Below are 15,317 nucleotides of genomic sequence, written 5' to 3' on the forward strand. Positions count from 1 at the left end.
CCTTCTTGAAAAAGTGACTAGAAATCTGATTCAAGTAATTCCTTGATTTTTATAGCAATTGAGGAGATGCACTTTCAACAGTCATCAATCTATTGTTAACCAGCCTATTTTAAGCGATTTGAACAGATTAAATGATCTGGGCAATAGCACAGTCATGTGTACTTATCTTTGCATGTTCCATCATGGCTGAATCTGGCTAAAGCAGTTCAACTTATCTTTCAGAGATGCCGTCTCATAAATAATGTAGCATTGCTGTAACCCAGATTTTACTTTTCATCCTAAACAGTATTTTTCCTTGCAAAAAACAGCTTTTTTTTTTTTAATGAAACAGTATCCATCCACATGCATTGATCTTGCATTCGCTTATTTAGTAGGACTTTACTTTTAGTGAAACCATATAATTTATTCATTCTGTCATTGAGCAGGCAGTCCATTCCAGCTGAATATTCCATGGACTTAACTGACGCCTACTATCCACAGGGAACACAATGAACTGGTGTAACCAAAAGCCATGTCAGCTTTCTTTCCCTATTACAAAGTAGCTCTTGCCCTGGGCCCCATGTCCTTTCCCTCCTCGAGTAACTGTGAATAGAAAGCATGAAATGCTTCCTGTTTGTGGCAGTAATTCTTAAACACTGAACAGCCCCTCCTCAGCACTGGCTGCTACTTGGGAAATTCGCCTGTTGGGAAGCATCCTGTAGGAATCAGTCAAGCAAAAGGGAAACCACTGTAAAACCACATACTTCTTGTCAAGGGAAAAGGAGTTTGAAGGGAACAACACACAAACTTGTTGACTTGGATATCTTTTTTGGACTTTGTAAAGCATATTTTACATATATAATCATATTTTAGTGTACTTGTTTGTATCATGTTAATACTGTATAGAGTATAGCTAGTAGTATATAACACTGCTATAATGGATATACACAGTATTAATAGGACCATAATGAGAACTACAAAACAATGGAGGCAGTATTGAGGAAAATTATTTAGACTAAAAGAAGGCACTACAAACAAAATATTCATGTATATACACAAAGTCAATCAGAGAAGTTGCACTGAATAGTACTGATGTATCCATTTGGTAAGGGGTAAACAGGAAGCTGCAAAGCCTGTTAGAGATGTTCACTGCTAATATGGAAATCAGGCTGCATCATCTCTTCCAACATGAAAGCTGATCACAGTTCCCATCCCACATTGATAGGAACCCTCTGGCTCCTTTTGAGTACTGCTTCCCCCTACACCAAAGGCAGCTGAAGACAATGAGAAAAGACTGACATCAGTAATGTCCTTAACAGGCTTTATCAAAGTTATATGCAGGAAACCCCAGGTCAGCCCTGAAATGAATTATATCCAATGCTGAATGCTTGCTCAGGATTTACAGAGCTCACAAGTGGTCAGAAGAAAAATTCTGTATTTAATCCTAAGGATAGCACAAACCAGCATCTTATCAATGTGATGTTACAGATAAGGAATCAGTTAAGATTATATTATTTGTGAAAGAAGAGGGTTTTGGAATCCTTTGCAACACAAACATGTTTGTTTGTTTAATAGACAGCTAACTTAATTTTGTGAATGGGTTGGTAAAAAGAAACAAAAATATGCTTTCCGGATTTGTAAGATCTCATGTATTTGTGTGATCTTACAATCAGTGTAAACACAATCATAAACCCAGGAACCTATTTTGGAAGGTGTGATAAATATTTTAGCCATTTTTCATTATCAAACACACACCACTGGAACCAGAAAATGGGCATTACAGGAGCTTTTTTGCCAGCACCAGTCTCTGTTGTTCAGAGCCCCACTGACTCTCAACTGCAAGAGAAATTACTTCTCCAAAGCAAGCAAGGGAGAGACCATTTCCCACTAACTACACGACAGCTGTCATCCCCTCTTTTCTTTAGAGATGCTTAGACTGTGGTATCTGAATTGCCAGTTGCTGATTCCATGGCATCAGGAGGCAAAAACTGAATCCTATGTTTCTGCTTCAATGACCTCAGCACTCCCAGCCCTGATTTATGTTTCTCTTGGATACAACTGGGTGCCACAGGCTAAACTTTCAAATGCTTGTGAAAGTCCAAGCCATGCACATAGATGGTGACCAGATCTACTAAAAAGACCCCCATACACTGACACAGAAGGATGGCCCTCGACCCCATCTACTGATAAATCAAAGGGCATCTCCCTGTCACATGGTCAGTTTCCATGGAGAGCATGCAGAGGAAAATACTTGCCAATATAAGGAGGGAAAAAAGGCAAAGAGATAGACCTGGAAGAGCCTCATAAAAGCATGATAAAAAGACAAAAAACACTCTGAGCCACTAGGGAGCCTAAGAAAAAACTGAAGATACAAATGAAGCACCTCAGGACAATGCCTTAGAAACACATGGATAATGCTGGCAAAGAGAGACGCTAAGTCCAAGCATCTGAAAATGCAAGCAATAGTTTGTTAGTCACTGAAAGGAGCATCTCAAATTCCAAATAAAGAACTGTGAGCTTTTCAGTGGTAAACAGGGAGTATGTAATTAAGAAAAATGGGGACCTTCTTAAGGGTGAATGCCTGTCACATTTAGAGTCAACTTCAAGTTCAACCGCAGTTGAACTAGTCAGGTCTTAAGAAAACCTGCTATGAGCCTGCCCTCCCATGCTGTGATTTCAGTAAGGAGTACCCTCAGCGATGAGGGCCATGACAATGACTGGTCACAGCAAGAGAGGGCGATGGCCACCAGCAGGAGGATATTCAGTCCCAGCACCCAGGTCACACAGGGAGATCTTGTGCAGAGTGGAACAGAGACAGCAGCACTTTACTGACTTTTTGCAGTGAGGAGAACTAGGGTTTTGTAAAAATTGAAGATCTAGCACAGCAATTCTGGACAAAATTAATCCTACACCTAGGACAGACTGGGTATCCTAAGGAATGCTATGGACTTTTGAGCATGGCAAGCAATCCAGGGCTTTTAACAACTCCCATTGAAACAGACTGATAAATAAAGCCTGCCCTCAGCAGAAACTAAGGAAACAAAAGAGTATATGTGGGCTGTGTTTTGTTGACTTAAAAAGAATCAAGGCAGTTAAGTGGGAAAATAGGAAGACCTGGTTGATTACTAAGAAATTCAGCCTTAGATACAAGTTACAAATTGTTACAGGTGGGAACATTTCATATTAAGTTGCAAGTTTTTTGCATTACACAATATAATCAACACCGCTACTTCACTACAGTAATCCTTTCATTATTGCTATATAGCGGTGAATATGTTTTCTGAGTTTGAGCAGACAGCTTTCAATCTTTTGAAATAGTTTAACAGAGTAATTTCTATGGTATCATTTCTAAGAGGAGAATAGCAAGATGTTCTCACACTCTCCAACAGAATTTGCTATCACTATGACAAAAGGCAGTTTTTCACTTGCATAGAAAGAAAGGATTTGTTTGCATGGACAATGGATTTAGGTATCTAAAAGGCTATCTATTTATTTTTTTCTGTGAGGAGGGAGAAAGCATTATTTACTGCAGGTTAACAATTTGTTAACAGAATAGTACCAGAAAAGTTCTGTGATCCTTTTACCCTTTGTACATAAGTTATATTTATCCAGTAACACCCAAAATCCATCAATATTTGTAAAGTCTCTACTGATGTATTAAAAACATCAGTCTAACAAGAAAGAAATCTTAGGGTAGGGACTCATATGTAAATATAACTATAAAAAGAAAAATAAATTTAGAGACAGCACAAAACTGATTCTTTTCAATGGCAGTAATATATCCTGCAAAATGCTCCTCATGGATTAAGTCCAGCCATGAAACATCACAATTTACTCTTTTATTTCCATGAAGCTATCTGTAATTACAGTGTTTTCTCTAACTTTGGATTTGAAAGAATAAATTATTTTTAATCTCCTATATTAATGTGTATCACATGTAGAAGTGATACTGTGTGGTATTTATTTCCCACAGGTTACATAAAATCTATTCCCACAGGTTATATAAAATTCTTGATTCAGGAGAACTAAAAGACACTCTGATATTCAGCCCCCACAAGACCTAATACAGTATTATATGTTACGTCTTCATTACTAGTCTCAAAATAAGGTTACTCCATCCAAAATGCCCTTTGGGAACAGTCACTGGTCCATCATGACTCCTGAAGTGCGTCTGGGAACTACTGAAGTGAGAGAGTACAAGCACCAGAGCTATGCCAAGACATTACAACATAAAATTGATTTCTGGCACACAGAAATCTCTCCTTCAATTGCTTCATTTAGTAATACAGCTGTAGCCCATATGGGCAAAGAGAAATTAAAAATTATTCTTCCTGAAAACTACCTAGTTGTTTGTGTACCACAAAATTATCACGTGTAGAAGTAATTTACAAAGCTTTTTCTCTATCAGTACAAAACCACCTAAAAGCATTGTAAAAAGGTGGATTATTGCCAGTTTCTGAGAAAAATACTAGTTTCTGGAAGTCAAATCTGTTTCCTCACTATTCTGCCAGACTGACTTGGCAGTAAGAGAGATTGGAAAAAAGGGCTCAGAGGACTGATGTTTATGATATAATACTGGAGCGTGGGAACCATCACCTCATTTGAGATTACTTCCAGATTAACGTTTTACCAAAATTATTTTAGCCAAAATCTTCAAGAAGGGCTTGATTTTTGTCTCTTAGTGTTACCCCGAAAGAGAAATTTTCAAGCTTCAAAAGAGGCTGAGAAATGAAATCACAATTCTTTCCTGAGCTCAACTCTACCAATATCAACAAGAATAAAAAATCAGTAGTCACTTATGGATCTGTTGATTGAAATCCACTTCTTCAGGGAAGTAATCTTTTCCTCTGCAGTAAAGATGTCGGATGAATGAGAAGTCTCTAGTCATTGTCTGTTTCATATATGACAAAAGTTTGGCAGTTCAGTAGACCCCCTTTGGCCCCTTACATTTTAAATGCAACATAAAACCTTTAAATAAAACCACAGTTACCTTTGCCAGAAATCCTAGGTCATTCTCTGTTACCAGATCTTAGAATTTCCATATGTCTTGTGGACTTATATGAGAAATGTTATCTAAAGACCAGTCCAGATTAAACTTAATGGTTTCCAAAAAATTTGGATAGTAGCTCATGATGAAACACAGAGACTGATTAAGGTTGATGACAGGTCACAGAGAACTTAATCCTACCACCTTTATACAGCCAAGAACAAATCTGCTGCTGCTTCCATAAAACAAATATACTGTAACACGACTAGTCAGATCTCTCTACCACTTCTTTTTATCTTCTGTTTGCTTTTAATTTTTATCTGAGGTCTTCTTTTGATTTTGAAAATCAGGCTGACTACAGACAAGGATTTTCTTCTGCATCAAAAGTGAGATGATTTCCTCCCCTGACTCTTGTTTCCAAGCAACAGGATGTTGGAACAAGAGCGCAGATTGAAAGGTGTCAAGCCTTTCTTTTTTTTTTTTTTTTTTTTTTTTTTTTGGCAACTCTTGATTCCAAGCCACAATTCTTATATTGCTCACTGAAATCAGTTCTCTCACTCACTGCACAAGTAAATAACTGGAAAAATGTCTTTATTCTCAGGAGATTGTTGCAGAGATTAATGTGGACACTTTTGCAATGAAATTCAATACAGGAAAATTCCCCCACCTACTGAAAAATCAAGTCCATTTCTTAACTGATCAATATAAAAAAAGGATGAAAAAAACCTCGGACAAATCAGTGTTAAACCACCTCAATGAAACTCTATTAAAATGCTATTGCTTTCTTTTTTCTTCAGGCAGGAAATAAATCCATTTTTTTAATGGATCATTTTTATTATGGATTTATTTCACATCCATTTTGGCCATAGTAAAGACAGCTTTAAAAAAAAGAGTTTTCTTATTTTTTTGCTGAAATTTTTCAACTGCAAATCCAATAAGCATTATTTCTGAGTGTTTATTTTTTCAATTTAAATACTACAATTCATGCAGGGAACAGTAGCAAAAATAGCAAATTAATATTTTGTATAGAAAAAGGAGAAAGAATTTCCTGATAGGTCTGAAAAAACCCAACAAAAAACAAACAAAAAAAAAAAAAAAAAAAACCCAAAAAACTTCTCTTACAAATTCAACTTTACATTGAACCAAAAAAAAAAAAAAAAGAAAGCCTGAAAAAATCCAGAGCCATCTAAGTTGTCATAAACTCATTAAAATATACAGCTATGCAGGGGGATCTGGACTAAGGCATGTGGCAATTTAGTGACAAGGAATCTAAGCTGTGACAGCCTACACTGTAGTTTTCTGGGGAAAGGGAAAACTCGCCTACACTGTAGTTTTCTGGGGAAAGGGAAAACTCCAATTGCAATTAGATTCCTGTAATTAATTAAGGATGAAAGACTGTTTTGGTTTTAAGAGAAAGTTTGGTCTTCCTTTATGGCGACAGAAAAGGTAAGCTTCCTTCACCCTAGTAACTCTTACACCTACTCTCAAACTAGCGCTGATTTTTTTTCTGAGACATTTAAAGTACTGTTTTGTGCTAAAATGACACTATATTTTAATTTATTTTAAATAGAATAAAAAATGCCAAAGTTTAAATTGCTCATAACAGAAATCCTTTGTTAAAAGCCATATATTGGATTACTCTTTAAGTTTTAAAAAATCATAATCATAAGCACTATTGGGACTGATGCCTGATAAAAATTCCTATCTGCAAAAAGAATTCAGAAGAAATCTTTACTTAGAATTTTTAAAAGTGGCTTAGCATCTATTATTAATCTATTTTAATTTTCACTGGAAGTTTGCTTTAGATACAGTAATGGCACTGGTTTTCATTTATTTGCTTTTTGTTTTTGCATGAACCTTCTTTTCAAAGACTTGTCATTCCTTTATATCCTGACAACTGGGCCAAGGAGCCACTTGATAAAAATAAATGTGAGCTGGGTACAGTGCTGTATTAATAGTGCAGACTGAGCCTAATATATGATATGGCAAAAAATACATTTAGGCAGTGACACTTCATCCTGTAAATGCTGTCATATTCCTCTCTTCAAGAAACAATGTATTCTGATACAGATTTCCTTGATTTTCCTAAAGGATCTCACAGGCTTTGCAGGTGTTACTGGAGAGAAAATCCCTTTTCAGCAGCTTCCAGCATAGTGCAGCTGATTTGCTTTACCATTTCTCCAGCACAGAACCCTGATTCTGTGGCTGGTCAGGCAGCACTGCCTTGGCTCACATTTGCCTTTTGTGCATTGCTTTGATCAGCTCCTGGCTTTGGATGAAAGCAATTCTTTCAGAGGCCACCTTCAAACTCTTAAAAAAAAAAAAAAAAAGAATTACATACATAAAACCAATTGAGCTTGTTAAGCAGCAGGAGGAAGTCAAGTAGAGGGAGGAGAAAGGGAGGGAAGGAGGTGCCACAAATCAGGGCTAGGAAGCAATGATCAAAGTGGTGACTGGAAATTTGTAAAAAATATCCCCAAGTTGTACAGGTCTGGGGCATTCCTGTAAGTGCAATGGCTCTCTCACAATTACCTAAGGAAATACAGCTCTCTCTCCAAGAACTGTCTCAGACATGTCCTTCAGTGCTTTGAGAACAGCCACTTGACATCTCAGAGTAAAGCGGTAGGGAGCAGATTGGCAAGTCAGGAGAGAGATAATCTTGAAATGCTTATTTTCTAAAGAAAATTCTAAGAGACCAGAACTTGGGACATACTACTCTTTCTTCTGGTTACTGGTACTATAGAGTGTTTCCAAGAAACTTTTCCAAATCCGAAAGGAGTATACAAAGAGTAATGCTGTACCGATTGTACAGGTTAGCTTTTTGAGCCATCCTCAAAACCAGACTTTTGTTTTTCCTTACACCAAGCCTCCAGACTCATTCCTACCCCTAGCCCTCCAGGCTCGCCCCTAGAAGCAGTGCAGTAGAGGCCTGAGGGGCAGCCACATGCACACAGAGATAGCAGAGTATACAGTTTAAACACACTGGAGCTGTCTGCCAGGGCAGCAGAGGCAGAGCCAGTGCCTGGGGCAGTTCTCCAAGGATGCACACAGAGTGCACAGGTTCAGAGGCTCCACCTCATTCACAGCAAATGGCCTCACTGCTTGAAAGAGAGCTTCACTGACTTCTACTAGCAAAGCACACGCTACTGTATCTAGGTCATATTTTCCATCTAATGAACAAAGAATGGACACAAATACAATGGGAGCAGTTTAAAATGTGCCTCACCATCTGTGGATAGCAAATAGATCTGCAGATGAGCGTATCACATTACAAAATAGATCTGAACCTCAGGGTTTACTCAATCAGGAGACTGATTGCACAAGTATTATATGTTGAAAATACATTAAATAAGAAACATTTGCAAATAAAAGTACACAATCCAAAGCATTAATCAAATATCTTTAGTTAGAAGTATCAGTAGAATCCTCAAATTTAATTCATTTAAGAAACTGAACTTAGCAGTTTTATATCTGAGTTGTCTACTTTGAGAGGTTAAAAATTCAAGTTGTCTGAACTTCTGGTATTTTGAAGTTTTCCTAAGAGGAAATCACTCAAACCAAGGACAGCAAACAAGAGACAGAAAATGCAGACAAATTAATATATTTAAAACATTAATATTAGCTGTAAAATGTCTCACAAATATTATATTTGAACAGAGACCAATATAAGATGGTATATGTTATGATATATTAATATTTTTATTAAACAGTAACAGTACCTTTCAGCATGGAAATATGCAATAGACAATATACAGTACCGTACTGAAAGCATGTGCTCCTCAGCGAGCTCCAGTAAAAGACTCCTGAAGTTTCATAACCTGACTGCAGTGCTGAATACCTTACACCTGTGGAACTGCCAGAGATTATGTCTTTGTGGAGTTTTCTTTTTTGTTTCATTTACAAGAGTCTGCTGCTTGGCAAATTGGTGAGCACACTTAAGGCTCCTGAGTCAGCACTGTGCGCAACTGAACAACTCAGCTGGGTCACCATGACATGAACACTCTCCTGTCACAGCAGAGCACAAGAAGGTTTCAAAGCTATCTATTCTGCAACTATGGCAAAAACTAAGTAATGAGACCACGACATACCCTGGCAAGGTGTTCTCTAATTTGTGTACTGGCTGTACTAAATGATAAATGTCTGACTTTATGTCTTATTAATACAGAAGTGCTGTGCTGGGTCATGGTGCTCCCAGCCAAGCACATATGAATTTATCAGTCTGAAGCATTATTAACATCAACAGTTTTGTTGGAGGCTTTTGGAAGGACTGAAACAGTTTGGGGTTTTTAAGAAATAAGGGTGTCCTTTTGTACTATATAGGTATCAAAATCACTAAAGGAAGCATGAAGTGTGTACTGTAGGTATTTTGTTTTGCTAACAGAAGATAAGATAAACAGGAGAATGAAATCAGACATGTAGCAATATTATCTTTGTGTTGGTACTATGCCCATATCTCCTGTACAAAAGGATAGGAAGTCAAACCAGTATTTGAGAGAACATATTCAGTATAACACTGGATATACAAAGAAACAGCTGTTGCATCACATTTAAACAAACACTGCATCTTTTCAAGATACAGCTAGAGTACATGTACAGAGAATGTTTCTGGTAAAAACATATTTATCAAACATTTCTTTAGGTAACAAATAACTTCAGAAGATAAAAGCAATAATTCTGAAAACTGAATTTTCTTTTTCTTGTATCTCCAAGTCATGCAATGTTCAGATACATGCTTGATTTTGAACTCAGTTAAATATTACTGAAATGAGTAAAATCAAGCACTTGCCTTGGTTCCCAGTTGAATTAAGTTTCTGTGTAACCTTATATGAAGAGTATTTTTGGTACAGCTTGTGAAATTTGATTTTCACTTTTCACTCTCAGGACATGGTTTCATGACTGGCTCATGACTCTGAACTCAGGTTACTGCTGGAAAGAACATCTCTCACTGCTGACTGTATATTCCCCCTCTGTTGTACAGTGGCATTGATGTCAGCTGATATAACTGAAGACTCGTATGTTTTTGTAGGGTCATGTTTTGCTAGATCAGATCCCTCATCTAGCCATGCATAAAGTATATAGGCATTAATATATGCAAAAGAAAAGTACCAGTACATGGCTAGGGAGGGTGGTGAGAACAGTATCTTTTTCTATAAAAATGCTTTAAAGAACACTTTAAAATTTGAAAGATACAATTTCTGATTCTTCTGCAACGTAAGAGGGAAAAACCTGAATTTTAAAGCTTCTTGAAGCTTCACAATGTTGGGAATTGAGTGATTTAGTGCTTTCACTGAAAACAATTTTCATACTAATTGAAAATTTTCATTGTTTATTTGGTAATTTTTTAAACTGTATGCTCTCTCTATATACTTAACATGCTTTAATTTTTGACTGGCCCTGAACTGGTCAGGTAGTTGTACTGGATGATCACTCTGGGTCTCTTTCAACTGACAGGCTCTACTCTAGTCCAGTCAATTCTATTCTTGGATTTTAGACAAAAGCACTCCATTAAAGAACGTGAAAGAGAAACCGTCCAGAAAGTAGTACATAATGATTTAGGAGAGTCATTGGTATCTTTTTCTGTTACTATGGAAGTAACTAGAAGCTTTATAAATGTTCCATATTTGACACCAGATACAGGAGACCTCAGCCATGTATTTTCAAGTAGGGTACAAATTCTTTCAGCTAAGAAATGCAGGAATGACTGACTGGCTTCCTACCACCACTGTACAACTGTGTATCTTCAACATATTAGCTTGACCAAACTGGCACTTGAAATATAATACTGACAGCCAAATTTTAGAGAAATCCAAAAGGAAAACAAACATTGCAAAAAATAGATATGCATGTGAGAGGTGATTTTTGAAAGAGTCACTTTTAATAATTTACCAGGCCAACAAAAACAAATGCCAGGAAATTCACCTTTTAAAGAAGTGTAACTTAACTAATGCCAGCCAAACATATTTACCCCTTAACTGTAGTGCATTCACAAGCAAAATTTCTCTAGGATGCACCGCCCAGGATGTGTTTTAGAATGAAGTCTAAGATGCTGCAGTATCTGTCTCTGACTTTGCTTTGTGGCTGGAAACACCACATCAATGTTAAAGAATATTAGCATAGCGGAGATGTTAAAGAAGAACATGTTAACCTGATACTCAGGAATGGAATGCAGAAAGGAAAAGAAGCCTGCCTGCTTTGGATATAAGCATGGAAAAGAAGTGCCAGAGGAGAAGAAAGGGCAAGAGGGCACAAAGGGCTCTATTGTGTTTGATTAGTAGCCAGAGCAGGAATTCCAGGAATGGGCAATGAGCATGGAGTTTATGTATAAGAGATGTTGTATACAGAAGCAGTGAGAGTTAGTCACTATGCAGCTGCTGATACCACATCAACCAGAAAAGAGGGGCTCTGCCTGCTGAAATGAGCTGCAGAATCTGTGTGAAATGAGTCAGTAATGTAAGTGATGAATTGGCAGAACAGTTGTTAAGGGAAAGCTGATCATGTAATTATCCCCACAAAAGGTATGTAAAATTGTAACCTTGTACCCTAGGCATTAAAGAAGTGAATCATATTTTACAGGACTCTATAAGACATGTTTTTCACATACTGAGAACAATGGACTAGAAGTGAAACATGTCATGTAACTTGAGGTTATAACCTCAGGGTTACAAGATTTTCAAAAGACTAAAGCACACGAACACAAAAATTATAAATGGCATCATAAAAACAATTTACCAGGACATGCATTTATAAGGCAGAATGAGGAAAGAGTTGGTCCCCTGTGCAATCAGAAGGGAAAATTAAGATATGATCGTAAAGTTTAATGTTTTGGGGTTTTTCCCCAAGAAGATGAAAGGTTATTTATGATCAAATGACTGATTTAGCCAGCAACTTTAGCAGATAAAAGTGGAGACTGTTACTTGAAAAGTCCCCAAGAACTTAGTATTTGAAGCATTCTGCATGCAGACTGCGTATGAAAGAACTAAAACTGGGTCCTGCCAATCAGAATGACTGGTTTAATTGTCAGATAACTATTTTTCTTCTCAAAAGGTTTTTAAAAATGACTGTAGGCATACCTGCCTTTTGTGTTTATACGGAAATAATATTGGAGTGTGTATAAAATCTTATATAAAATATCATCTATATAAGCTAAAAATACATAGCACACTGGTATGGAGGGTACTTATGTGGAGCTCAGATTGTCTCCTCCATGAGAAACACTCTCAGTCTTGTACTTTGAACATGTACAAGAGGATACCTTTAAGATCACCTAGAAATACAGACTGCAATTCAGCTGCCTAACCAAGGCATTGTTTAGCTTTGAGATGTTCTGGGTAGTTCTGTCTGGATTCTGACTGCTGCTCCAAAGAAGCAGAGTTCTGAAGTAGGTCCTCTGTCATATATGCCAGTCCTTTATGGACACCTCAGGTAAACCAATGAACTGTGTAAACCATGAAACCAGGCACCTATATTTAGGTGAATTAAGCTCTAGATATCTACTGTTTTGCTAAGCAGAAATTTCCATTATAATCAATAAAATCAAGGGATCTGAGAGAGATCCGAGAGATGATTCAGCTGACCAGCTGCCAGTGTTTATTTAGCTCAACATGAGCTGACTTCCCTCCTCAGCTCCATTGACCACACTTGGCTTCAGTGACCACAAGGCGCTGCAGCTGTAGCTGCACAAAGACCTCTGTATTGAGGAGTCTTGGGGCTCAATTCAGTTGCTTACACAAAGATGTTTAGTGCTCTTTGATATGCTCCAGGGTATCAGAGGCAGCAACACAGGTACCACAAACACCTGTAGGAGACCATGCCAGGCAGGATACCTGAGGGCATCACAAATTGCCCTCACATCACAAATTGCAGAAGCACATAAGACACAGAATCACATCCTGCATCTCAAACTAAATCCTACTCTCAAAGTCAAAAACTGGCATGTCTATGGGTGCATCTACATTGTTAAGTGACTCCTCTTCCAGTGTGCTTCCAGCTCCGCATCACCTGATCACACTGTGTACACATTGGTTTACATCCAGGCACTGTGCACTCAGTGCACAAGTAGTGTGCACTGTACTTTAGTTCCACAAGTAGTTAAATAAGGCCCTCCTTTTTCCAGAGACTGAAAAATCAAAATAAACAGGGTCATGCTGACCTCAAGGCAAGCTAGACTTAATTACTGCAACAGACAACGATACCTCTGCAAACCTCCCATTCCTTTTCAATAGAATGCATTATCAATCAGACATATTGTTTTACAACTGGTAGAACCTACACCAGAAAAACCCTTTCTTTCTTCAGGGCACAACAGGAATATTTCAGAACGTCACATGTGTTTCTTCGTCGCTCTTAACAGTCATAAACTGTTGCTGCTTTCATGTCTTACCCACATTTTATTTTTATTCACATACTGCACAAAAGCATCTACCACATATTCAGACATGCTGTATCTGTGTAAAAATCTTAAATTAATTTTCACAGATCATTTTTTAAAAACTTGAAAGCTACAGCCTGACTGATACTTCTGTAGCTATTAAAGACTCCAACTGTTCAAAACACTTCCTTAAGAGTGTTCCTTCATCTGTAGTAATTGTCGTAATGGGCAAAAAAGCCTCTGAACCTCCAGGCTGAGTAACATCCCTTTGAGTGCTTAGAAAAACAGCTCTTAAGAACTCTCAACTTTCTGCACTTTCTTTGTGAAAGACCTCGTATGCCAAGCCATGTGATGGAGGCTGCTGTACAGTACATTGGGTCAGAAGACGAGACGTGGCACCATCTCATACCTGGGGAACAGGCACATTACATTCTGCTGCTAACGTGAACTGAAAGTAATTGAAAAAATCCTGTGCTCAGTGTGTGTGATTTGATACGCCTGTGCTAACCCACTGCCTATCTCCAACTACGGAGCCAGCGAGGACGCTATTCCACTGCAAACTGCTGAAGATACTCATACCATCCCACTCACTGCCATGTTTTGTACCTATTTCCCAATTTGCCATTCAGGTGTATTTCCAGGCCCCACATATTCTTTGGAAGGAATCATGTCTAGTGGGTAGCCATGGATGGTTTTTTTCATATTCAGTGCATCAAGAGAGGAACATGTATGTCTGTTTGCAAGCCAAACAAATGCAACACAGTACAATTATACACAAAACTGCTGTACTACAGCACATCTTTCTATTAGAACATCTTACTTTAATTACTATGAATCATTAGAATTTTAATCTCTTTAGTTCACCTTGGGTTTGTATATTTTTTTTTCTTAAGAATTCTATCATCTGGTCACCTATAATACTGAAGACCTTAGTGCTGTATATTGGATGCACATGAAAGGCAGCCCAGAAAGCCAAATGTGTCCTGGGCTGTATCCAAAGCAGCACAGGCAGCAGGTGAGGGAGGGGCTTCTGCCTCTCTGCCCCACTCTGGTGAGACCCCACCTGCAGTGTTGCATCCAGCTCTGGGTCCCTGCACAAGAAGGACACTGTTGGAGCGAGTCCAGAGGAGGCCACAAAGATGCTCAGAGAGATGGAGTACCTCTGCTATGGAGACAGGCTGGGAGAGTTCAGCTTGTTCAGCCCAGGAGAGGAGAAGGCTCTGGGGAAACCTTAGAACACCTTCCAGTGCCTAAAGGGGCATTACAAGAAAGCTGGAAGAGGGACTCGAACATAGGGATTTTTCAAATATTAAAAAAAAAATTGGAACAAGTCTAGTATTTGCAAATAGAATAAATAGTACTAAAGACTGGGAATTCAGCTGCCTCTGTTTTTCCATTACATAATAACAACAGGCAGTTATTTGGAGGAGCTATAAACACTATTTTGCAAATTTTGGATCCTTTTTCTCATTCTGTTTTTAAGATTCAATTCATCTTTACTTTATGTTTTATTATACCTAATTCAAAACAGCACAACCATTTAAACAAGTTTAGTCTATCAATTCACCCCAAGCAAAAAATACAAAGGGATTAATTTTTCATTATTTTCTCATATATTAACATAATTACACTTTTCAACTGAATACAATAAAGTTACCTACTGTGAACATATTACAATGTGAAAATACTTTCATTATGCTACCGCCATATAAAATTTAATGCAGTTTCCAAGGCCTCAAAACTTCACTTTAAACAGAATAACGAGTATCAAAGTGAAAAGGCAAAGGTCCTACAACATCTACCTTAATTTAGCGTTCTGAACAATCAAAATGTGGAGCTGCAATAGCATAGTGACTCTATATGCTGCTGCTGAACTTTGGAAAAAGTAGTAAAAAGTTTTAAAAAGCAAGTATTCATTGCATAATTACATAATTAAGTATAATGTTTGCTCTTTTATTCTACGTATTTATCAAAAAGCCACTC

General features: G+C 37.7%; 1 protein-coding gene across 6 annotated transcripts in view; it reads right to left on the reverse strand.

Annotated features, from left to right (window-relative positions):
- The window catches only part of GREB1 (growth regulating estrogen receptor binding 1), an 86,726-nt gene that overhangs the window by 55,073 nt on the left and 16,336 nt on the right, over window positions 1-15,317 (reverse strand). The window contains exon 1 of one of the 6 annotated variants that reach the window (XM_068183444.1): window positions 8,730-9,099. The exons of 4 other annotated variants lie outside the window; for them this stretch is intronic. In XM_068183444.1, the coding sequence (XP_068039545.1) occupies window positions 8,730-8,738 (9 nt within the window). In that variant the 5' untranslated portion in view covers window positions 8,739-9,099. Of the gene's footprint in view, window positions 1-8,724; window positions 9,100-15,317 lie in introns of those variants that run through there. One more of the 6 variants, XM_068183446.1, reaches the window with a different exon arrangement.

The sequence above is a fragment of the Anomalospiza imberbis genome, chromosome 3 (assembly GCF_031753505.1).
Source record: "Anomalospiza imberbis isolate Cuckoo-Finch-1a 21T00152 chromosome 3, ASM3175350v1, whole genome shotgun sequence".
Classification (NCBI taxonomy): domain Eukaryota; kingdom Metazoa; phylum Chordata; class Aves; order Passeriformes; family Viduidae; genus Anomalospiza; species Anomalospiza imberbis.